The following is a 25,885-nucleotide window of genomic DNA, read 5'->3' as shown; positions in this document are numbered from 1 at the left end:
TAGATCAAAATCAGAAAGCATTGCAACTATAATTTCAAATCACTAAAAGTAATAGGGAATAATTCCCCTCCTCTGTGCATATGAGAAAGAATTACTCACTGATGAGTTCAATAAAGTCTGATTCTAACAGGTGCAAAAATATCTAATGTACCCAGTATCTCAAGACACTCAGTGATTAACTACATATGTCCCTTTTGTTATACAAAGAAATTCAGCAGCTTTACAGAATGTTAGAAGAACTCAAAGGCAATAAAAGTAAGCATGTCTTTTTGTTAATGTCTCATATAACAGCCTTCAAACTTTCAAAGGAAGTATAAACAACTGTCATTCAATCCAGTTTGCAGAAATAATGCAGTTAGACCAACAATACCAGGCATATTCTTGTTTCTGTTCCCCTCTAAGGTTTGATGAAGAGCAACCAAGCTAGTTTTGCTTCTTCTCCTTACTTGAACTCAGTATTGTTGCTAGGTGGATCTGTATGCTCAGGAATGACCTAAGTCCTGCAAATTCAGTATGTCATGTAGCTAAATGTAAAATATGGATAGGCATAAAACTTGTCTGAAGGCAAGAGTCTATCTATTTATGGTAAACTGAGGTTTATATTTTTTAAAATTTTTTTAACTCAGTTCCATTTACAAATTGCATGCAATTCTATGACTTAATAAACAGCTGAACTAGTTCAATCTCATCTCAGTTTTTTCATTCTTAGATAAAAACCTGCTCATTACAAAGCAGATTTCTACAAGCAAATAATATATTCCAGAGCATCTCAAACGCAAAGAGAGCAGAATTATCTGAATGTCAACATTACTGTTATATCAACATATATCACTGCAATATAATCTAAAGTAATGCAACACTCATCAGACATAAATCCCACAACAACAAAACCTATCACACAGTGATTATAGCAGAATCTGTGAAAAGACTCTCCTTGCAACTAAAGATGGAAATAGTCCTGTGAAAGACTTGTAAACAATTTCTGGCTTTTCTTGTTCCTAGAATTCCACTACTTTTTTTTTTTTTTTTTGGTGCATTTGGGTTGGATATCGTGGCTTCAGGGGGTAGTGGATGAAAATGCCAGGTCTGCTTTTGCAGAACTGCTTCATTATGTCAGGATAAATACCTGCACTGCAAAAGAAGGGCCTCAGTGTCACATGTATGGCACGTACCCATTGTCAGGGTAAAAGGGAATGACTGTGACAAATGAGAAGCTTTTCCAGCTAATTCATTTTGTGTGTAGTCATCTCAGAGCTAAGAGGCTCCAGCTGGGACTGGTGCCTGATTATGCTAGAAGCTGTACCGAGTCAGACAGCATCCTTCTCTGAGCACCTTAGGGGCTGAGCAGACAATCAGACAAGTAGTGAAAGAAAAGAACTACAGTTGTTCCTTTTCAGCAAATGAGTAACTGAGTCAGAGAGCTAAAATAGGGCCAAGCCCTCAGCTGGTATAAATTGGCACAATAGGATTCAGGTCAGCACAAATACACCAAGTTACAGCAGCTGAAGCAAATCCTGGAATTGAATCTATAATGCCCAAGACAAATATAATGCATCCAAGTAAGATTTAACCATGTGCAAACAGTGCAGAGGATGAAATGTACTTAAAAATACTGTGTTTTGCATGTCGTATTTGACAAAATCCACCACATGAAATGATGGCGCTGGTTATCAAGCTAGAAAATGCTGCAATATAAACCAGACAGCTCATTAAAAAGGTAGGGTATATCATGTGCAAGAAGGGACAAAGTACTCCCACCTTTTCTCAGGGGAAAAGGATTTTACTTATCATTTTCTTATTTCCAAAGGAATTGAAAGAGTTGAAGAAATAAACTGTACTTTATAGTGGGTTCTGGCAGGGGGGAGAAGGGATTTTCAAAACAAACTTATACATCCAACTGGATCTTGAAAATATTCCAACAGAGACTTCTGCGTTTTAATTACACATAACAATGCTGTACTTTTCTCCCCTCATCACCCTTTTACACAAACACTACGTACACTTCCATCAAACTTAAAAGGTGTTTCCTTTCAACATAAAAGCAGTGGATTTCAAATGTATAATTTTATTCTCTGATCTATAAATACGGTATTTCTATTCTCCTTGCCTTGTCCACAGAAAACAAAAATGTGAAGAGGCAGATGGGATGAAGATGAGAATCCATGCACTGGTTCCTCAGAGCCTCATTTCCTTGCCAGGAGAGGGACTGGGACAACTTCATTCTGTGGGACGCTGACTCCATTTCTAGGTGCTCATTCCTGAGCTGTCAAACAGGCTGTTTCTGGGACCACACTAACTTGTCCCCCTCAGTACGTGATACCCAGGAAATAACCCACTCCCTTGATAGTGGTCACAGACAGAACATACAGGAAAGTTAGCATAAAACAGATGTCTGATGGGATGGATGAAAGCAGAGCTCAGGAAAGCTACTGTTCTGTGTTCTAAATAGAAAAGAGTAAGACCTGATACCCCTAAAACCAATGACTCTCAGGGAAAAAAAAAAAAAAATGTTATTCGGGACTGTGAAATTCAATGCAGACATAAATGCAAGAGTAGCAGCTGTGGAGGCAGATTCAAGAAAAGGAACAATTCTAGGATAGGTAAGAAAGACCTGAGTCTGACCCAGCAGGAGGAAGGGCCACAGTGCAAATCATGCCATGAGAAATATTATCAATATGTTGGCTAAACAGTATTCAGGAATGTACTCAAATCTGTCACTTGAATTTGTAGTAAGTACAAATAAAGTGAAGCTGTAGATCAAGAGCTGTTCCCTTCTAGTCCTTCTAATTCACTTTAATTTTTCAGGATTATTTTGGAATATTTTACATCAGTGCTGATAAGGAACATTTCCATCATCCATAGAAGGATGTAGAAACGACAAAAGAAGAGAGGAAAGTCTTTCCTATGTGAGAGACTTTGCAGGAAGTAAAATCTACTACTTGTTATAGAAAGGTTTCTCCCAAGGTTACCTCACTTGAACTTGTCCCCTTCTCCTTCGGAGATCCGTAGGCCATGGGAGGTACAGGACCCCAGAGTCAACCCTCACAGTAGGGTTCTTCAGCAAACATTGAGCAATTAGCTGAGTACAAGCATGTGCTCACAATGCTTACCGACTTTTGTAATGCTGTTTGACAGGCATGTCTAAAATCTGCTAGTGAAGAGCAATGTACTCTGAGTGGAATGAAACGCTCTACGTAATATCTGAAAAAAAGCAGTCCAGGGTACAGTTCTTCCCTGTAAAACCTTGCCATATGGTACTGGCTGGGGACACCAGTAATGGAGATGAATCTGCTGTCAGTTTTATTCAAGGCGAATTCCCATCTATCCTGATTCCTCTGCAAAACTTGTCACTGGTCACCTGCCCCTATGGCTAGCTTCCCATCTTGAAAGGGCAAGGAGTACACGAATAAAAAAACATAGTAGCCCCTCACATACAGAAATCCTGAATGTCAGAGGTGATTGAAAAGTTGTTTATTAACTTCAGTAACACAGACGTGTCTCATGGGTTTTGACTTATATTTTATTATCGTGTTTTCAAATGTTTCAAAACCCAGCAAAGGTATGATGGAAAGTACCCTGGTATTCAAGTGCTTGCTTCTTCATAAGTTGTTGTGCTGAATGGGAGGTTTTTAGAAGGACATTTTCAGTCCAAGTTGGGTAACTTCCTTGGGAACAAACTATACATCGGTATGTTTTGCTACTGCTTGTTAGGAAACAAAAAAATTTATATGCCACTCTTGAATCAAATGTACAGCTGAGAGGATCTACTCTGACAGGAACAATAAATTATTTTGTATATCCTGATTTGTCTATGAACACAAAATCATTTCTTGCTTATCTCTTTCAAAGGAAAACTACTATACCTGCATATTCTGCTTGAAGTGTAAATCAGGATTCTCCTCTCGTTTGTGTAAGTGTAAATTAATTCTATCAAATTACTGAGTATAAATCCAGTTAAAAGTCACAATCAAATTATGTTTGCAAAGTTAAACAGATTTTCTAAAATAAAAAATAAAACCTCTAAAAATCAAGCCTTTACCCACTTGCTGTGGACGAGACCATATTTCTACTCTATCTTTCACTTCAACTATTCAAGCAAATTATATCTTGTTCTATGCGCTTGATGTTGTGGGTGGTGTTTTTGAATGTGCTCACACGTCATACTAGATTTTAATCAAAATAGTCTCTTCATCAGTGTAAAATTGAAAATAAATAGACCTGTCCCCACTTTATGTATTTGTTAACAAGACCAGAGTCTGTTCCATTTTGCTGATAATGGTTTTGTGTTACTGTTTAATAATGATATATACAAAACATAATTAACATTAGAAAGTAGCTAAATTAACTACTTTTTCCCCAGGGAATTATTAAAAACTAGAAGAAAAAACATAAGACAGCCTAAATACATATTTTCTTCAAACTGTTAACTTTCTAGTTCTCTAATTAGCAACTCTACCAAAGACAGAAGACCAGACCTTCTGCAGAAACAAAATGAAAAAGAAGTGACAGGCCACCCCTTAAATATGTTGATTTTCAAGTGAAGTAGCAAGGATTGATCTACAGTTACATGTTAAAGCAATTTACATACAAAAACATTATGAAAAATACATTTGAAAAATGGTTCTTATTAAAAAAAATCTGTCTGCTGATATCCTAATACATATGTAAGCAGAGATCCAGTACTAGTCATAAGGAATGTTGTTAATTTTCTAACTCTCTTTGACCTTCATTTCTTTCAAACTACCCAGAAGGACAAAATTCTATTCTGTGTATCTACAAGAGTATTTGCATTTGGTATTAACAGGATTATTTTGCTAGTTTGGTTAAAGATTCGCATACAAGAGCTGTCTCAAACAATCTTAGACATAAGTGCTTCCTGGCTGCTGTTTATTCCAGTCAGGTGCTACAGAGTTTCTTCAGTTATTGAAGAATGAATTCTCCTTTGGGGATCAAATAGTATTTTCAGGTAGCTTTTAAGTCACTCAGACATTTTATCTGATTGTACTGTCAGATAAGACGTTGCAGTAAGTCATAAGAGTTACAAGAATTTACACCATGGGACTTGCAAAGTGCTCAGAGAGGTAGCTACAGCGTGTAACTCCACAGTGATGCTGAAATACTTCCCGGTCTTTCAGAGGTCTGGGCAAACCTCTAAACACTCACAAAAGACACTACAGAGATGAAAAAATTAATCTCCCCATTAACCTCCTGTGAACACAGGAGGTTTAATAACACAGCCACCACAGGCTCCTACCCATTAGCAAAGTCACTAAGAACATGACACACACACACAAAAAGTATGTAGGCTAATGCATGAGTTACTGTTTACTTGCTCAAATAGGAGTATTTGGAATGTGGGATTATAGTTTCACTTTTGATATTTACTCCTTTAATTAACAGCTTTTCCATTACATCTTTGAGAACCAGATATGTGAATTTTTTGTTAAAAGAGTAAAAATTTCTATTGCATGATAAAAGTATTACTACATATCCAACGTTAATATATGTGGTCTCGCACCCAGTCTGAAACTAAGGCTAAAATTATCATGGTGCCCATGTACAGCAGTGAATGCTATAGGTGCCAGAAATATACATACGTTGGTATCTTGCCACCTCAATTATCAGGTCAGAAATCATTAAACATGATGTGAAAAAGATTAATTTCATCACTTCCATACTGTGGAGAAAAATAACTAACTTGTAGCATTTTTACTTTCTTACTGTAAGCAAGGACATATCCTTTAAAAGGAACTAAGGCTTGCCTACATTGAACTGAATTCAATCACTTGTTTTTCAGTGAGAAAATATGCAATCTCTATATTTAAAAAAAAAAAAAAAAAAAAATCAGTGTTTGTATTTACATTGGATAAAATGTCCTGACAACCAGGACTGGACAGAGCCCTCTGTGCTGCCTCTCAAACAGCCTGAAATGGTTATTGTCCCTGATGTGCTGGCTTAGACCCAGTGAAACTTTAATTCTTTTCAACTGTGGCCAAGCGGCAATGGGAGAAGTGGAGCTCACCCTGCCTGCAAGAGTCAGACGTGCTCTAAAGAAGTCTCATTGATAAAACACCAGCACAGAAATGCCATAATACTTTGGCCCTTTGACCAGCCGTGGAAATAGCTGAGCAGGACCCTTGCAGAGCTGCAGCTCTGGGCTCAAACCATGCAACCCTCATAGCATTTCTTTTGAGTCTGGCTTAAGGGATGGCTCCTCTCAGCTCATCATGTTGGGTCTGTTTATTCTCCATGGAGAGAAACCTGCACCTCTAGGGCCTGTTGCATCTCATCCTACTGTAGAAGTTTGAAAGCACCCCAACTGTACCTTGATGTCTCCATTGACTATAAAGACAGTGACTAAAATCTGGTGGAGATGTATACACAGTTGCCATCTACGACAGGCACTCAGGGTCCCTTGTCTTCACCCCAAGGAGGGTGGATGTGGTGATGTGTCACAGCAGAAGAGGCAGGAATAGAACCTGAGCCAGAAGCCAGCCGCACTACCTAAGAAGTCCTGTTGTAGTCCTGCAACCTTCTTCATGATCTGTTTTCTCAGACTGTCTTAATATTTTTGTGGTCATGGCTTTCACATTTACATTTCAGACACAGGTCTCTGTCTTCTACTCTGTCTCTCATCTGTGCTTTTCTCCCTGACCCATCCCCTGAATATTTGGTGCATCGCTCAGACCAGAGGAGCCTTTGCACACTAGAAGGAGAGCGGGGCTGGGAGGCAGCCAGGGTTTGTTGCAGGATGAAAACCAAAGCTAAAAAGTGCATGTACCCTTTAGCAACACTCATGTATAACTGTCTGTATAAGGTTCAGCTGTCTGTGTCCTCCTCTTCACATGTCTGCCTGGATTATGTCGAATTGAATAAAGGTAGCTCTTGAGGGCAAAGACTCCTCAGTCCTTTATTTCTTTCTTGTGTCCTACATAAGGCTTAGATAAATATTAAATTATAGTAATACTAAGAAGGCAAAGCCATCCATTACAATTATGTAATTGTTTTTCACAGCATTGAGAATGGGTTTCAAAACTCAACTGGTTTTCTCTTGTTGCTAAACACACTATTAATCGGACCATTCGGAGACACAGAAAATGACTGCACCCAAAAATTAGATGAGACTTCATTTGTGGTCTTGGTTAACATCAGCCTCAAACAGAAATTTCTTAATACTAAGCTTTTTTTCCTTTTTTTATAATTTTATCAGTTTCTCGCTAAGCTTACTAAATTAGAAAAAAAAAATCCACGAAACAGAAAACACTATTAATTTCTAGAAACATGTAATTCTAAAGCATACTTCAGTCAAAGGATTGAGATCCTGGTGGTCTTTACCTGTGATTTAATACTTTGCTGTCTCGACTTCATTGCAGTAGCAATGCAATGATGGTAGAACTACACTGTACATAAAACATGCCAACTTAGTTGCGCAGTCCAAACAGCTTTAAATAAATAAATAAATAAATAACTCCATCATACAAACATCAGTCAAAAATGCAATTAAAAAGAGCCTCTTGCTTCTCGTAAAAATATGAAATAGTACTTGGAACAGGCTGTTTCAAATAAAATTCTTCCCTGTATTCAGCAGCTCCAAGGTCAAAATACTGGGACTTCATTTTTCAAAGTCAAAAGGATGATTTAATAATTATTTGGTATGAAGACAACTTTGTTTCTCTACCCTGCATACAATATCAAATTCAATATAGCTTGATACATCGTGTATTTTCATTCACACTTTCATTACAGCCCTGTGAAGTACAATCATTTATTATACAGCCTCTTTAATCTGTTTTGAAGCAGCAAACAAAGTGTAAAATGCAAAGGGAGAGAAAGGAAAGCACCAGAAATCTTACTAGAAAACAGTATTTCCTTTCTTATCCTCCTTGTTCTAACCATGAACCACAGTGAGCACTGAACAGTGGTGAACATTAGAAAATAAAACTGAACCATAGGACTTTATGTGGCTTTAACGTCCTAGTACAGCAGTGATAAATTCTGAGCGCCACCACAGTGTCACCTCTACGATAATTACTCAAGCAATAGATACCTCATTAAAGAGAACTAAGTGTCTCAGAAATGGTCTTTGCTAGCAGAGTTAGTTAGCAATATATTGGAAAGGACCCATCGGTTCTTCTCAAATTCTTTGCTGAACCTCGGTTCAACAACCTGACATGTCCAGGACTAACAGCAAAAGTCACTCAGGCCTTCAGTGCTCCTTTTCCTTGCCTCATCCCAAATGATGTAATTCTTCACAGAGCATTAGGTGAGTTATTCACACAGGGCTCAAACCACAGACAAATGCAAAGGGTAGAGCACAGAATCACATGAAGGAGGGTTTTGGCCCTACACTTGTGACCCAGATTCCTTTCTTAACAGCTAGATTCAAAAGAGCAGACATCAGGCAGGCTACAAGGAATCATCTCCCCAGTTAACCTCACTGGCAGAACACATTGCAGTACAAGGACCTGTCATCAAAGTAAAGAAATGTTCATGTGAAAGTGGAATCTTAATAGCAAATACTAATTTTCATCTATTAAAATGCTGCGACATATGCCAGCTGTATACCTGATACTGTAAATGCTTGAAATATGGAAGTATTTCCTTACTGTTTGGCCAAATTTTTCTCATCATCCTAGCAGAAGCTTTGAATTTACAAAACGGCTAGCTTCTGTTTCTTTATCTGGTGTCATTTTTGCAGAAAACACCTAACTTGGAGAGACACAAAGTTCTTACCTGGTAGTCTAGGAATAGAAATCAGCAATGTTTTCATAATAAAAGGCCAGTGGGCTTTTTGCAAAGTCACAGAGAATGGTGTTATAAAATGCATATACAAACAGTGATTGCAAATTAAACATTTATTTACCTTTACGTAGTCCTAGCTAAACACCATTTGCTCTAGTGGAAAGAGAGTGACTAGGCAGCCTCAGCAGCTAAAATGAACCATTAGGAATGTACCTGCATGACAATAAGAAGGTCAAACACCAAGATGAAAGAAGCCAAGAAGGCTCTTGAGACCTCGTCACTTGGCAGAAATCCACGATTCAGCTTGTCCCAGCTGATCCAGTCAGTAGTGATGACAAGCACAACTACAGAGGTCAGAGTAAACAGAACTGTCCTGCAAGGGAAAAAAAATAGTTCAGAGAGAATACGATTGTAATGAAGATGTATCGTTGAAGATGCATCATTCTATTTTATCTGTCTTCTAATGGTCAGCTAGTGCTTTATCAGTACTTTTCCAATGATGAAAAGAGATTGAAGAAAATTAAGTGTACAAACAAATCGTTTAATTCAAAACAGGAAAGCAGTCAGCTGTATCTGTAGTAAAAGGAAATTTAGTAGCTAGTACTAAGCACGTTGCAAAATGAGACTGCAGTGTATCACTCTTGTTCTTCATTCCATATTTTTCATTGAATATGCAAACCAATTAAGTAAAATGATAAAGAAATAAACTATAATAAGGTAACAAGGACTGTATGATCTTGGCCAAATTCAAATGAACAATTTCAGAGAACATTTTCTAAGGCATCAAAGACACTGGAACCTTTGCAAAGCCTCTTCTCAACCATGGGAGCTGTAGGACACTAACTGTGAAGTCTAATTTTTATACAGAAACACAGGCCTATGAAAGAAATTTTAATTGCACTAAATTAATCTCTAATAAGTTCTGGGGGTTGCAGAAAGATTTTGCTTTGTGTCTTCTAAGATGTCCTTTGTACAATTTTTCAACACGTCTTATGTCATTTCTGAGAAGTCAGTGAAGAGTGAATTACAAAAGTAATAAAGCTTCCATTTGACTGCTATGAGAATTCCAGAAGACATATTTTGCTAATTCATACAATTTCGCAATATGGTATTTAAGAAAGTATCTTTCCAAGCTATGTCCTGAAAATAGCTCTGCATCATTTCCAGCAGCACTTTGGTGATATCCTTCAGAGTTGGCAGCAATGACTGATTGAATTCCTGGTTCTGTGGAAGGAGGCAAATTTAGTGAGTAATTTGAGGGGGAGCAAAGCATCTCCCAGTAGCCATAGCTGTCAGTAAATCTGTGCTATAATAGGGGCATATCAACATCTGAATGCACACACAGAGCTAAATAATTGTGGCAAGGTGGAGGTTTTTTCCACAGCAATAAAATCTAATTTTCTTCAGCTACCAAGGCCTGTAAAACAATGTGAAGGATATTTCCCATGACATTTCCAAATGGGACAAATGCTCAGCAGAGTAAAAGAAAAATCTGTACACCAGTAGGCACAGGCTCCCAGTCTGTAGGCACTTCTTTTTACATATCAGCCTTGGCTGTGTCTGTGTGGGAAGGGAAAACAAACATGCACATAAGCAGTAGTGTACACATCTGGGCTCCTAAACATCATTCTTCTATGGCTCCACGGGCTGTGCTTCTTTGTGATATAATGAGACATAAACCGACTTGATTGCTATGACCTTTACCTTTGAACATATATTTTTATTCTTAATAAATAAATTCAGTTATATTTAACACTGGTTGGCATTGTAGCAGTATCCCTTGAGTATAATATCAGCATCTGGGAGAGAAAGAAAAAAATGAGGTATATTAGACTGAATTAGACCTAAGCAATATTCAAGCCTGCTTATCCCCAAAACATTTGCTTAGCTACCATCTCACCTGCCAGTATCTGAACCTGATGGACTTTTCTACAGGCTCCTACCCAGAATGGCTTACTTCAGAAACGTGATTCATTATGTCTCCTGAGACCTACAAAGGTGTTTTTTCCCACCCATTTTGTCTTTGTATCTGAAATGCACATGGAGGTAAATGTTGTCACTTAAGCTGAGAAGTTCTCCAGAAAGAACACAGTCCTCTGTGCTGGTCTGCCACCTGTGCAGATTGGTCTGGCTGTTGGGTGCATTGATTTTCCTCGTCCTCATGCTGAGGAATTCCCATCTCCCAGTGCATGGGCAGTTTAGAAACACATGTTTAGAAACGTAATTGAAGTCGGCATAGTTTGCTATGGGAATCATGTACCCAGAAGTTATGCTCAACGCTGTTCTGCTTCAGTCCTCTTGAATTATGCATTTGCATTTTGGAGTAAGAGTTCAAAACATGGAAGGTTGGACATTGGCATGTATGCAAGCAAAGGCAGACGTATTTTTATGAGTGCTTCATCGGCATGCATGCGAACACCAATGTATGTGCTCAAGTCCTGATTTCCTTGAGGAAATGCATATGCACTTACAAAACTGCTTCATTATTCATTCTGAAATGTCAAATAGAGAGAGAAGGGAGCAGAAAATGGGCTGCTAATAGAATAAGAAAATGTGAAACCAGCAAAAAAGGTTAGAAATAGACTTTTGAAATGGTTGCATTAAACAGCATAATTAGCAATCAGCTGTATTTTTGACCTATGATATTGGAACACAGCAAAACATTCAATAAGTGCTTTTGGAGTTATTAAAAAACTGACTTTGTCTGGGTTAGAGTTCAGTTCACTTGTGAAAGTACACCATAGTGTGGCAGATGCACTCGGCACCCCCCACAGCCAAACCGCAGCCCCAGTGTTCTGGGGATTAAGAGAAGCTGAGGACTTCATTTAACTGGACATTAACTTGTATCAGATGAACCAGTGTGAACTACCTTTAGGCCAGTCTAATTTGTCCTCTATCCTGCAATGCACATTACTGAGAAAGAGCTACGCCTCCAAACTATTCACAGAATTGCTGGCAGGACCTCTCTGTCTTCTGCTTACAGAAGGGCTATGAGGGGAAAGGCAAGAGAGGGTTGACTCTTCTCTGTACCAGACATTAAGAAATGCAACTTCTTTCTGCACTTCACAGATGAAATACACTTTTATATTTCCTGTCTAATTCTAGCTTGCTGTATCGAATGATTATGTGTCCTGGGTACCTATTCAGCTACAATAACCCACATTTTACAACCTAGCCCATACTCTTCAAGATACAAGGTTGCTATGAAGAATAAAAATTTTTAAAATGTCTGCAAAAAAACACTGTCCAGAATAACCACATACTGAGAAGTTAAAATTATTAAGTAGGTCCAGAAAAGTCAGTCCTGTGCTCATGACTGCCAGTGATGATCTAAAATCCCAAGTTCTACACCAAACTGAAAAAAAGCTTGAAAAGAGGAACTTTTTACTGCCAGGAACCTCTCAAGAATTAGGTAATATTTTAGACTGTATCTCTATAATATTTGATAGCTAGGACTGAGTTTGGTCTTGAATTTGCCAAACCAAGTCACTCACGCCAAACTGAATCCACACTGCTGGCCCTCGTTTTCCAACAGATCATTAATTTTGTCCTCACACTCTTAGCAAGGGCCAAACCAGGTGTTTTTAGCTTCTGCACCTTCCCACAACAGCACTTACTTGGACTGTAAGCTTTGACCAAGCTGACTAGCCACTTAGTATCTATCATCCAGCATATTCTATGCTAGGAGAGGTTATGCACAACATGGGCCAGAAGCTTGAGCAGGTTTCTGTCATCGGTGGTTGCTGCAGACAATCCCCCACGGCAGACAGGGTCATAACCTCAACTTTGTAGTCTCTGTCATGCAGAAATGCCATTTCAGGAGCAGGAAGGCTGTGACACCTCATTTTTCTCTACACTACTACAATCAGTAGTAAGCACAGAACATCCACATGCAACGGGGCCACCTTCAACAAACTATGTGAAGAACCTGGCATTAATTTAACTACAATGTCTTCATACTGCCATCTTAGTGTCCAAGAAAGTAGCCATCATCCTCTGAAGTCTGGGCAACGCAACTTCAATGAGTTGTTTGAAAAGCACTTAGAGGTGAGGAAATTCAGACCTGGTGTCACACACCCCCATCACAGGTGTCATCCACAGCTTTGCTCTGTGTGATTTCTTGAACTTTGAAAAAAGTCTGAGATGCTGGTCAAATACGAATCTTCTGTTTGCTCAATGGTGGTCATAGTTATGTGAATAGAAAAAGGCTGTCACTGCAACATAATGCAGATTGTAATGGATTAACGGGTTGGCATGTAATGTTTAGAAAACAGGACATCTTTGATTCAGGGCAGTCCAGTATTCCCCGCTGTTCCTGTTGTCTCTGTCTCAGTCCAGAAATCTTTTTGGATATGCCAATAAATTTCACCACATGCATATGGAGCATGTATCTGGCTGCTTTGCTATGAGAGATCAGAGACTTCACTTGTTCACCTAGATACAAGCTTCCTAAACCCTGTGCACATTAAGCCAGCATGCAGCGCCCTGCACAGCTTCTGCTACAGAAGGAACTTCGCTAACAAGACCATCATAGGAAACAGTGGGCTTCATTTTCCTGTGAGAGTCCATACATATCTATATCACCCACACATGCAGTGGTCATCATGCCTGTTATCTCAGCCGTATTTCTGCCTGTTGGGATGAAAATATTGCACCCTTCTCTTAAACACCTCTTGCACTTTCAAAAATCACAAAAAAGTTATTCCCAGGCTTTCTGTCATTCTGACTCTTGTATACAATGCCTGAGCTGTCACTTGGTACATGATAACCAGAGATCAGGCTGGACTTTCCTAAAGATTCTTCAAATAAAAATCCTGTTGCAAAGGAAGGTAGCTCTTCATCATCCCTCCCTTGCCAGTGCTCTCTCCTCACCCTCTGAGAAAAAGTCTCCTCATGGGGCTTTCTGAGAAATTTCTCTCCTGGTGTCCCAGTGCCCAGATGCCTTGCACACCACAGTCTGGCACAACTGCAGCCAAATGGTGAACAAGAACTAAGAAAACTTAAATCAGATACATATGCACATTAAATAAACAAGACATACTTAAAAAGCATAATGAAAAAAATAACCTGGACACAAAGACCAAGGACACAGGGCCAGTGTGCTCATTCCACCACAGCAAAGTAGCAGAAGAAAAATAGGGCAAGTTGAGGCCAACATGTCCCCTAGAAAATAAAATGAGAATAGTGCGTATTCGAGTGAGCACAGCTGTGCCCTTCTTCAGCAGACAATACACTAAAGTGCCAGGGCTACCTGCTTTCAGTCCACTCCAAAATTCTGAAGATAGGGTGGGGTTTCCTAAATAGCTCTTCCAGAAGTATAAGATAAATCCTAAATGTTCAGTAAAAGAAAACAAAAACCACAAAACCCAGTGGAGTGAGTAATCCATCCGGTGCTGTGAGTACCTATATTTTTTTTGAGGATTCTTTGCCAGAATCTTTCCCCAGTAGGTGTTTCTTTTCCTACACTGTAGGCTACTTAATGGGTGACACCACTCAAGAGTGGCAAAAGTAAAGGTGACTTTTCTCATTGCCTCCAGGCAAGCCTGGCTTGTTTCCATTTCCAAGTGGTAGGGACAGCCTGAGTTCCTCAGCTTCCTGGGATATGAGGAGCACGAGCTGCCACATTGCATGTTGGACATAGCTGTCTTAACAAGTTAATTCCTAGAGGAGTTTCATAAACTCAGTCTGGCACTGAAGACTCTCGAGACTCTGCACATTCCCCTACAGTGCTGTTTTGACAGTGCTCTCATCTTCCTGCAGACATTGTCCTTGTCCTGGCTGACTGGTCTGTAACTCTTCTTCTCTTTATTCTCGCACCTGCACAATGAACAGTTTATGAACTGCAAGTTCTTTATGAATGGGATGAACCCAAATTTGTCTGCAGAGAAAAGAAAAAGACACTCCTGGTAATGCAGTTGTTGTTCTGTGATTGTGTAACTGCATTCAGATAAATCAATAATTCTCTAGATCAATAACTAGCAAGAAATAAAGACCTTCTCCCACTATAAGACAGCAGTTTGGGACCTCCTTTTCAAAGAGTGTGGCAGGGACATCACAGGTGAGCCTGTGCAGCCTGGTGTGCAGACTGTTTGCCACACTGGGGTTTGCAGTCTGTCTGCCCAAAGGGAAATCCCACCACTGCCTTTGGAAATGCCATTAGCACCGACCCCTGCCTGTGCAGTCCTTGCCTGGAGAGAGCACTGTGTGCCAGAGCAGCAGATGGACTCCTCCGAAACACAAAGTTGGGCTCTGAAAGAAGAGTTGTGGGAGACTAAGCCAGAAAGGGAGAGGAAGGAAATACCCATGCTTTGCGATCTACTACAACCAATGTCAAGTGTTGATGCAAACCTAAGATTTTCTGGCTTTATTTTAGGAGGGAGGTCCACATCATTTAGTTTTGCTTTAATTCCAAAATAACAGTACTGCTACAATCCTTACTGGTAGAAGGTTTTTCTGGCTATATCTATAAACTGCCCATGCAAACGCACACATCCTAATGGCTCAGTAATACCATGGGCCATGACAAAGGCAGTTCAAACTGGAAGGCCGACTTGCCGGTGCTGCTTCATTAAGTCAGTATGCCAAGCATGAACTTACTGATATTCTCAGAAGTCTCGGCTGAGAGAAGACACAATGTGCTGCAGTCATCTTGGGGCCTGGCTGCTTGGGGAAACCCTCTACTGCTGTTTTGCATGTCCTACCTCCTGCATCAGGAATTCCCGAGGCAGAGTCCATGAGGCCCTGACTCATCCTCTTGCAGCCCCAGTGTGGTACCGCAAAACCTTTCACAGCACATTCCCTCCAGACCCGTGCCAGAAGGACCTTTGACTCCATCCAGCCACATCTTCAGGAAACAGTCTGTGTTGTCTGTACTGAGTTGAAAACAAAACAGAATTTGTCCCTGGAAAGATAAAGACAAGCTAAAAAATGTATACAAGCTTACAAAGCATTTAATGTTGGAAACAAGAACTTTTTCCAATCTGAGTCTCCTGATTCTTCATGTCTAAACCAGCAGGGTAAAGTGTACCAAAACCAAATTCTGGTCTATGATGTGACCTCATTTCTCAAACCATCACATAGTGAAAGTGAAGTTTTTCACTGCTCAGATATCAAATACAATTCTTTGCACAACCATACAAAAGGGGAAGAAAATACTACCTTCAATTTACCAGTAACTTTGAGCTATTCATTGTTAGAGCTATTTAGAATTTTCTTCTGTCTTGCATGACCCTCTGCTGAATCTTTTATGAAGCTGCAGCTTTGATGATCAGATAGCAAGAGTTCCGCTAAGATCGACTGAAGAGATGAAAGACAAAATGTAACTGTTTTCCTTATCTTCATTCTGTCTTTTCCAAGAGACAAAAAGCAGTATCTTGCACTTGGACTACACCTTTTCCAGAAAACAACAAAACCCCACCAAAACAAACAAAAACCCTCCACCACACACAAAAACCCAAACAAAACAACAACAAAACAAAACCAAACCAAAAAACCACCAAACTACCTGTGCTCAGTCAAAAGTAGCTCTTAGATTTGTATGACATAGCATTGTGAGAACTTTCGTCACACTTTCACGCATAATTGCCACTAAGCCAGGTTATTTAAAAACTGTTAAGCATCACTAATAAGCACTCCAGATATTGGTTAATACTATGTACATTAGGGACAGAAGGACACATTAATAAAGAAATGAGATCATAAAATCTGTCTTCCTATTATTGTATGTTAAGAAAATGAGTATATATACCTTATAAAATATATAATATATATGTGAACTACTAAATAAAGAAAATTACCTAGGATATAGTCTAGGTATATTTAAACTCTATATAAAATCACCTAGAAGCTAATCAGCATTCATCAAAACATTCGGCTTCAGATGGTGCTCTAGGAAACAGAAATGCAATTCTAATCAATATTTTATAAATTTTATATATTTTATATATTTTCAGTTGCAGTGGTTTATAATGTAATTTTTTCATGAATGTGCCAAAATACTTAAAAACACCCTGTGAAAACAGATACAGAGAGGGAGGAACAAATTTTACTGCTCTTGATATTTAAAAATGCTTTCCAGTCCTCAGGAAAGAAAGATCATCCATCAAGTTAAATACTATCCATAATTTTTAATCCCAGAATCAGCACTGGCCAAACATACCGTCCCACTGTGTACAATAACTACAAAGAACAATGGTACTGCAGATGTTCATATGCAAATGCCAACTTTTTATTTCACTTGTTTTAATTAAGAAGGGTTCTGTTATTAAATCTGTCAAAAATAGCAACTCTAAACCCATTTAAAATAAAATATTTAGTCTGCCTGTTGCTTGGTGTCAGCATCACTTCTGCAATTAAGCAAGGGAGAGATGCTCTGCTGGTAAAAAGCATCTGGGTTCTCTGGAGCAGCACGGATTCAAGGCTCCAGTTGGCCACTGCTCTCCTGCCCCGGCTGAGACAGTGCTCTGAAGGGAGAGAGAGCTCTGCCTTTACCAGCAGCTCCTGCAGCGGAACAGGGTAGTGCAGGGCCATAGAGTGACACAGCTGGTGCTGAGGACCCCATAAGAGAATCACAGAATCATTTTGGTTGGAAGACACCCTTAAGATCGAGTCCAACCACAACCACACCATGTCCCTAAGAGCCTCATCTATAGGTCTCTTAAACATCTCCAGGGATGGTGACTCAAGCACTTCCCGGGGCAGCCTGTTCCACTGCTTCACAACCCTTTCTGTGAAGAAATTTTTCCTAATATCCAATCTGAACCTTCCCTGGCACAACTTGAGGCCGTTTCCTCTTGTCCTATCACTTGCTACACGGGAGAAGAGACCAACACCCTCCATGCTACAACCTCCTTTCAGGTAGTTGTAGACAGCAATAAGGTCTCCCCTCAGCCTCATTTTCTCCAGTGTCTGCATCTTGTGGGCTGAGCTGGGCACCCATCCATAACTGCAGCTTGCTAGATGGGATCCCAGAGAGCAGCTTCCACTTCAGTTCCACCCAGAGGAAATTCCATTTGCGCACCCCAAAATCAAGCCATGCTGTGAACCAAAGGGCAGGTGGAGAGACAACTGGGAGATCCTCTTCAGAAGTGTGCTACTGGGGTGAACTGGTAACACAGACATACCCTAGAAGCAGTAATTTGCAACAAATATCTAGGAATATTTGGAAAATTAATTACACTGAGTCGCTTTTGTTAAAATACAGCGCCTGTTGCCCTGATCAGGACAAATATGTGGTAGAGAGATGGAATAATACTACTGCCAGATTTCAGAGTTTCACACCCCCCATGGCAGGCTCTGCAGGCATAAATAAGTAGTAGAAAGTATAGTAACATAGATTACCATCAAAAAGACTTAATTATCTGAAGTTACATACCAATTAGAAGAAAATTATTTTTAATTCAAACTGTGAATTGCATTATCTTTTTTAAAACTTGCCATCACAACAGTGTACTTCTGACTCCTATCCTCTAGTAGGAACTAATGGGTAAGTAATTCAGTATTGGCCGGTAGCTTCTAGTTCCAAAATATCTGTTCTGAAATTGGAAGTTCTGAAATACTCTGTTTCAAATACGGTATAGTAAAGGGAACTCTATGTTGGGACTGGTTTATAAATGCTTATCAATAGCAGATACCACACATTTTGAGAATCTTGCATTCCCAGTTAAGTTTTCTTCTCTATGCTTCTTGTTATTCTGCCTGGTAAGCTGAAGAAACTGGACACGGCAGAGTATAAAGGATGCTCCGAGTTTGGCAAAACTGGAATTGTTTATTCTGCATATTTATACATTCATTTTACTTATAAAAATGAAAAACACTTTTGTAAATGTAAACAGCACTAGTTTATTTTTTTCCAGTTATATCAGCTTGTCAAAGAAAGGATATTACCTCTCCCACAAACCTTGCTTTACTTCTATCCTTTGACCGAGACAGCTGCAATTTTATTAGAGTGTTATCAATAGGAATCCAGAGCTATTTGGGATTTTTGCACAAAAATTTGTATAAAGTCTGAAATTACATTTATGTTAATGCATTTTACTATGTTTCATGTAATAAAATGAATAAGATTAGGTAATGTAATCACATGGTGAAATATTAGAATTCTAGAGAGCACATTTTTTTTTTTATTATAGGTAGAAGCGTCTTTGAGTTTCCTTTTGCCACACCATTAATTTACTAAATGAAAGTGTTATCTATTTCAAACAGCAGCTCATTTAAATTAAACTCATCAGACGTAAGCTTTACGTTTCAAATGCCTTCTCCTATCTGTGACACAGAAAAGGAAACACAGTTTAAGAAGGTTCATGGTCTTGCTTGTAAAAAATATTTTCAATCAACATCTATCATACACAAGGTAGTATAGGACTCACATGAGTTATATCCAAGGAACTTTACTCCATGTTCAATTTCCAAAGTTAGAAGTTAATTGCCTAACTCCAGTGGAAAGAACTTTGAAAAAACCCACAATTCTATATGAGGTAAAGGGAAGCCATATTTCTGGTACACTTTCAGGTGGATACATCACTTGCTCTGTTAACAGAATGGGGGGTGGAAGAGAGTTGGCTCAAGAAACAATAGCAACAAGATTTTCTAAAACATTTTCAGAGCATTGAATGTGCCTCAGGATAGACCTGCCTAGTAATTTTTCAGTGAAAATGATTTATATTCAGACAAGGGCAGTTCATCAATACATGGAATTTACCTGTAAAAGGGGTGATTTCTGTAATGTGAGGGAAGCTGTGTCAGAGCTGGGCATGATTCCTGCACCTCACTGGGGTTGAGGAGCCAGGAGTTAGGGCAGCATCCCAGCTGCACAAGACAAGGAAACAGACCAGGGGAAAATACCTGTTCTGGGTAATTTACACCATGTATTTGAATATCAGTCTTAAAGAGACCAGCTGAATGCCATAATCACCAGGCATTTGGATGCTACATGGTGCTATTTGATCAGCCTCTGTAGTTGGAACCGCTCTATTTTGTATAAACAAATTAACATTAGTACAACTCTCTGGACACAGATTTCCTACACCCAACTGAGTGTCTCAGTGGCTAATTAATAAGTCATCATCTTATTCTCAGTCCCTGGTAAGAGTGAGCTGAAGGCTTGCCATTCACCATAGAGGGAAGACATGGGGCCATATGCCAAAACATACACGACAGGGACTTTGACATCCCCAGTAACTGTCACAGAAACTGGTTATGAGAATAAAATATTCTTGGCCTCCTTTTCTCATTTATCATGAAGCACTCAGTGAAGTCTTAAATTCATTGCAATGTAGAATGGCAAAAAGATTTTGGAATTGAAGAAGCGTATGTCTTTATATTTAGAAGACAACTCCCATTTCAAATGCATTTAGATGGCAATTGAAATGCTCCTCTAAGAGCCTTAAATTAGGCTCTTCAGATGTATAGCAGGAGCTAGAGGTATATCCCAACACTTCTTTGATTTTTCCGAGTTGAAACATGTTATTAAATTCTAGTTTTAGAAAAAGGCAACAGCATAAGTATGTATTTAACACCACATTTTCAAGTCTATCTGTGATCTGGGTTATTTGGATTTCTATACAGTTAAGACAAACTGATTTTCAGAAGATCCAATTAAGAACATGCAAAACAGAAAGGTGGTAAAAATCAGTGAATTAATAAACCTACTCCTTCATTAATAAATAACTTTATTCTTTACTTCCCAATTATCGAATTTACTAGCATTGTTTGTATTCACAATTTATTTCATAATTAATGAAACTTTAGCCCTGATCGAAGTTTTACTACATGGAAAACACTCTGAATGTTTTCTTCAGGATATTATAGACTCAGATTTCTTTTCTGCATTTAAATTATTCCTTTTTTTACCAAATCACATGTGAAGTCTGCTGTATTTTGGCTAGAGCCAAGTGAATAACCGATCATTATTTTTTTTAAACAGGGAGTATTTTTACATATGGTTTACTTCAGTACAATTAAAACATTTTATAAAGAAATCAGATTCAGCCAGAAATTTAAGCATAGGTGTTTTTTTGTAGAAATCTACATGTGAGTTAACATATCTAATCTCACATTACAGTAGACAGAGATCATCACAGAATCATAGAATACCAGGTTGGAAGGCACCACAGAGATTACCTGGTCCAACCTTTCCTAGCAAAAGCACGGTCTAGACAACATGGCCCAGCACCCTGTCCAGCTGAACCTTAAAACTGTCCAATGTTGGGGAATCCACCACTTCTCTGGGGACATTACTCCAGTGGCTGATTGTTCTCATTGCGAAAAACTTCCCTCTTGTGTCCAATTTGAATCTCCCCAGGAGTAACTTATACACGTTACCCCTCGCCTTTCCCATGTGACTTCTTGTGAAAAGGGAGTAGCATGAGATTTAGTGTAAAAAGGGATGAGATTTAGTTTCCTAAACATACGCGCTTAGTGTGGTTTGGGGCACTGTGGAGAACCTTGATTGGCCTCCAGACTCTGCAACAGAAGGTGTCTTCTGAGTCCTGTTATAGGTCTTCCAGGCCTGTGGACTTTTTCAATACCCTAAAGCGTTTCAAATTGTAGTCAATACATATGTTTAGGCACCTGAATCCCACCTTTATGCAGCTGGTAGTGTCTGGAAAATTAATCAGGTGACTAAATACAAGCTTCTACCTGAGACGAAACAAATGACCATCACCTGCATTGGTCAGAGCTCTGTTGGCTGTAGTAGGAGCTGGCATGTCAACAGCCATAATCAAGATGTGAATACCAGGCATGTGAATCCAGAGCTGAATCTAAAAATTGAATTCAATTTTCCATGTTTTAATTTCTTTCAAGAAATCACTGAAAAGCCTGCTTGAATTGGAAAACAAATACGTTTCATTTAGGAATTGTGAAAACTCATATTTCAATAAAATAATGGAAAAGTTCTATTTAGAAACTATCAAAACGACACTGAAAAATTCGGGTTTATTTGATTTTTAAAACACATTTGATAAAGCTGAAATGACTTTGCAAAGCATTTTGATGTTGCAGAGTCTTAAAATTATCCTTGCAAGTTTTTGGAAAAAACAAGAACAAAACCCATAAAATTTCCCACTTTCTTTGTGATCATGAGTTACAAAGCATTAAGGATAAAAATAGAGTCTGATTTTATCTATGTAGAACATATGGAACACGCTGCCTTTGCCCAGATGCTGTCATGTTGCTGCTCTTAAACAAAGCTTTTGATGAGAGTAGGTGGGAGGGCTGTATAGTATACACCTATATTCTCACAGGTTTTCAGACAACGTATTATATCCACAACCAAAATTAAAAAAAATATGATTCAAATTGAGAATATGCTAATCATAACAGTTTCATAGCTTTCTATGTTCTGGACTAGATTAGCTGTATATTTTAGCTATATAGCAGTTTGATGGAATAAGAAATTTCTCATTATTTTAGGTTTCATACACCATGGTATCTGTGGGATACAACTTCTCATTCATCAAGATGTTGTGCCTTTTACAATTACATTTCTGCAAACCTTATCAGAGTAAAATATAATTACAATTGTTTTGAACTATTCTTTAATGTTTTTGCCAAAGCATTTTGAATAAATGCAGGCTCTTTCATCTAACAAATTGATTATATTTTGATTAAATGTATTTCCAAAACAACTCCAACACAAAAAAAAAATCCAAGAAGCTTTAATCTTGCCTTCTGATCCAAAGAATATCAATCTTATTTTAGTAAGAAAAGGGCATTAGTAGACAGCAAGATGAGCATGAGCTGGGCATGTGTGCTGGCAGCAAAGAGGTCCCAACATTGTCTGGGGCTGTACTAACAAGAGCAGGGCCAGTAGGAGATCAATGGAAATTATTATTTTCCTGCTACTCTGCATTTGTTAGACCATATCCAGAATATCACATCCAGTTTTTGGCTCCCAGTACCTAGAAAGCACCAATAAACTAAAGCGGAGGACCCTAGTCTGGTTGGGGACTTCTTTGAGGAGAGGGTAAGGGATGTGGGCAAGTTCAGCATGGAGAAGGGGTGGCTTTGGGAGCACCTAACAGCTGCTCTCCAGTACCTTTGGGGAGGTTAGCAAGAAGATGGAGCCAACCTCTTTCACAGCAGAGAATGGCAGGAGGATAACAGAAAGTGCGCATGTTGAAACAAGAGAGATTCTGACCGGAGATAATGAAAAACTATTTCCAATGAGCGCTGTCAGGCAGCGTAAGAGGCTGCCCAGAGAGGCCGTGCAGTCTCCATCCCTACAGGTTTTTGAGATCGAACTGGATAAAGCTCTGAGCAACCTAGTCTCAACTCAGAGCTGAGCCTGAGTAGGAGACTAGTTACCTCCTGAGACCTTGAATTCCCACCTGAGTTATACTGTGATCCTATGCTCCTATGATATTTTCCCTCCCGTAAAGGAATCCTGGTAGCCAAGCATGTAAGTTACACATCATTAACATTTACAAAGGAAACATGACCTTATTATCCAACAAGCAATCCAACTTGCCTATAGAAAAAGTGTGAACACCAACGGCACTAGCCTCAAACCAAAAAAAAAGTATTACAATTCCTCCTGAAAAAAATCTGTGTGATCAAAACAGAAAGGATTTTTTTGTGCATAGAACTTCTGAATTTCAGGTTACATTGTTGCTCCAACTAACACTTTACAAATACAAGCACTCAAAACTTCACTTGACATTTACAGTAATTGCACTGTACAATACTTTTTGTCGATGATTTAAGAAGAATTTATACCAACTCAAAAGTTGCTCAGGAAATAAAAGTTAAGATGCTTGTTCTTCCACATGTTGAGACAGTTCCAGTATAAGGCTGATACATATCTTCTTAGAAGATAAAGAAAAATCACATCCAAATTGCTACGATTTTGATCTCCTGGAAACTTAACATTTCTATGAATAGAACAGGGTTAGAAAGAAGGATAAACAAAAAGAAGCTAATAAAGAGGCTCACAAGAATACATGCTGAAGGCCAGTGCTACTCTGATAGTGATATGCCCAGTTCTGTGACAATGTGAGTATTGTTAATTTTCCAGAAGAACTTCCAAGAAACAAGGAGCACAACAGAACTTGAGAAGTGTTATGGCTGAATTCACTAAGATGCCCAGATACATATTTGGTTAACCTTTGAACTTCTCAGGAAATGACTATCCCCCTCAAACTGAAATTTTTTTGTATGTCAGAAAAAGCCCTGTGCTCTGTTCTGAGACTAATCTCCGTTCTTTCCCAGCTTGTTGGAGTTAACAGAAATCAGAAAACAGATAACTCCTAGAAGAAATAGCAATATTCAGGGAATCCAGCAAAGATGCAGTAAATCCAGACTGAAGCTTCTCCCCCCACCTTCCCCCTCCTGCACTGAGAAGTGCAGGGGCTCAGAGTAACTTTCATCCACGTGGATTTTATCACCATGCTACTGGCCACTCTGAGGAGACTAGTTTTGATCAGAAATTCCTTCCCACAGATGAGAAACATTTCTCTATGAAAGTTTAATCAAAAGTGGGCATGGGGCAGCATGCTGGAATCGATAAAGACTGGGAGGCCCCCCATACCCCTAGGGCGAAATCGGTGTACTCAGCTCGCTCCCTGAAGTGCCTGTACACCAATGCGCGAAGCATGGGGAATAAGCAGGAGGAGTTAGAAACCTGTGTTCGGTCAGGAGATTGTGATCTGGTGGCAATTACAGAGACATGGTGGGACAGCTCACATGACTGGAATGTGGTCATGGATGGCTATGTCCTTTTCAGGAAAGACAGGCCAGCCAAGCGTGGTGGTGGAGTTGCTCTTTATGTGAGAGAGCAACTACAATGTATAGAGTACTGTCCAGGCATGGATGAAGAGTGAGTTGAGAGTCTGTGGGTGAGAATTAAGGGGCAGGCTGGCAGGGGTGACACTGTTGTGGGAGTCTATTACAGGCCACCAGATCAGGGTGAGGAAGTTGATGAGGCCTTCTACGGGCAGCTGAGCGTGGCCTCACAGTCACAGGCTCTGGTTGTTATGGGGGATTTTAACTACCCTGATGTTTGCTGGAAGGACTACTCAGCCAGCCAGCCTCAGTCTAGGAGGTTCCTCCAGTGCATTGACGATAACTTTCTGATGCAAATGGTGGAGGAGCCGACTAGGAGAGGTGCGCTGCTGGATCTCGTCCTCGCTAACAAGGAGGGTCTGGTTGAAGCAGTAAAGGTGGGGGGCTGCCTTGGCTGCAGTGACCACGAGATGGTGGAGTTCAGAATCTCCTGTGGTGGGAGCAGAATACCGAGCAGAATTGCAACCCTGGACTTCAGCAGGGCCGACTTTGGCCTTTTCAAACAATTGCTGGGGGAAATCCCGTGGGCAAGGCTGCTTGAAGGTAAAGGGGCCCAAGATAGTTGCTTAACATTCAGGGACTGCTGCTACCAAGCTCAAGATCAGTGCATCCCGACACGTAGGAAGTCAAGGAGGGGAGCCAGGAGACCTGCGTGGTTAAACAGGGAACTGCTGGGCAAACTCAAGTGGAAGAGGAGAGTTTACAAATCATGGAAGGAGGGGCTGGCCACTTGGGAAGAATATAAGGCTGTTGTTAAAGAATGTAGGGAGGCAACTAGGAAAGCTAAGGCCTCCTTAGAGTTAAACCTGGCGAGAGGGGTCAAGGAAAACAGAAAGAGCTTCTTCAAATACATGGCAGATAAAACTAACACCAGAGGCAATGTAGGCCCACTGATGAATGGGGTGGGTGCCCTGGTGACAGAAGATACAGAGAAGGCAGAATTACTGAATGCCTTCTTTGTCTCTGTCTACTCTGCCGGAGGCTGTCCTGAGGAGCCCCGTACCCCTGAGGCCCCAGAGGAAGGCAGGGCAATGGAGGAGTTTGCCTTAGTTGATGAGGACTGGGTTAGGGAGCAATTAATCAATCTGGACATCCATAAATCCATGGGTCCAGATGGGATGCACCCGCGGGTGCTGAGGGAGCTGGCTGAAGTCATTGCTGGACCACTCTCCATCATCTTTGCCAAGTCTTGGGAAACAGGAGAGGTGCCTGAGGACTGGAGGAAAGCAAATGTCACTCCGGTCTTCAAAAAGGGCAAGAAGGAGGACCTGGGCAACTATAGACTGGTCAGCCTCACCTCCATCCCTGGGAAAGTGATGGAACACCTTATCCTTGGTGCCATCTTAAGACATATCAAGGA

General features: G+C 39.8%; 1 protein-coding gene across 2 annotated transcripts in view; it reads right to left on the bottom strand.

The window, feature by feature from the left end:
- TMEM117 (transmembrane protein 117) overlaps positions 1-25,885 on the bottom strand; it is a 226,276-nt gene that overhangs the window by 33,780 nt on the left and 166,611 nt on the right. For both annotated transcript variants that reach the window (XM_065646940.1, XM_065646930.1), the window contains exon 6: positions 8,956-9,115. In XM_065646940.1, coding sequence (XP_065503012.1) covers positions 8,956-9,115 — 160 coding nt within the window. The remainder of the gene's footprint in view (positions 1-8,955; positions 9,116-25,885) is intronic.

The sequence above is a fragment of the Caloenas nicobarica genome, chromosome 1, assembly GCF_036013445.1.
Source record: "Caloenas nicobarica isolate bCalNic1 chromosome 1, bCalNic1.hap1, whole genome shotgun sequence".
Taxonomy (NCBI): domain Eukaryota; kingdom Metazoa; phylum Chordata; class Aves; order Columbiformes; family Columbidae; genus Caloenas; species Caloenas nicobarica.
The sequence above is the reverse complement of the archived record's forward strand: the minus strand, read 5'-3'. Positions and strand labels throughout refer to the sequence as shown.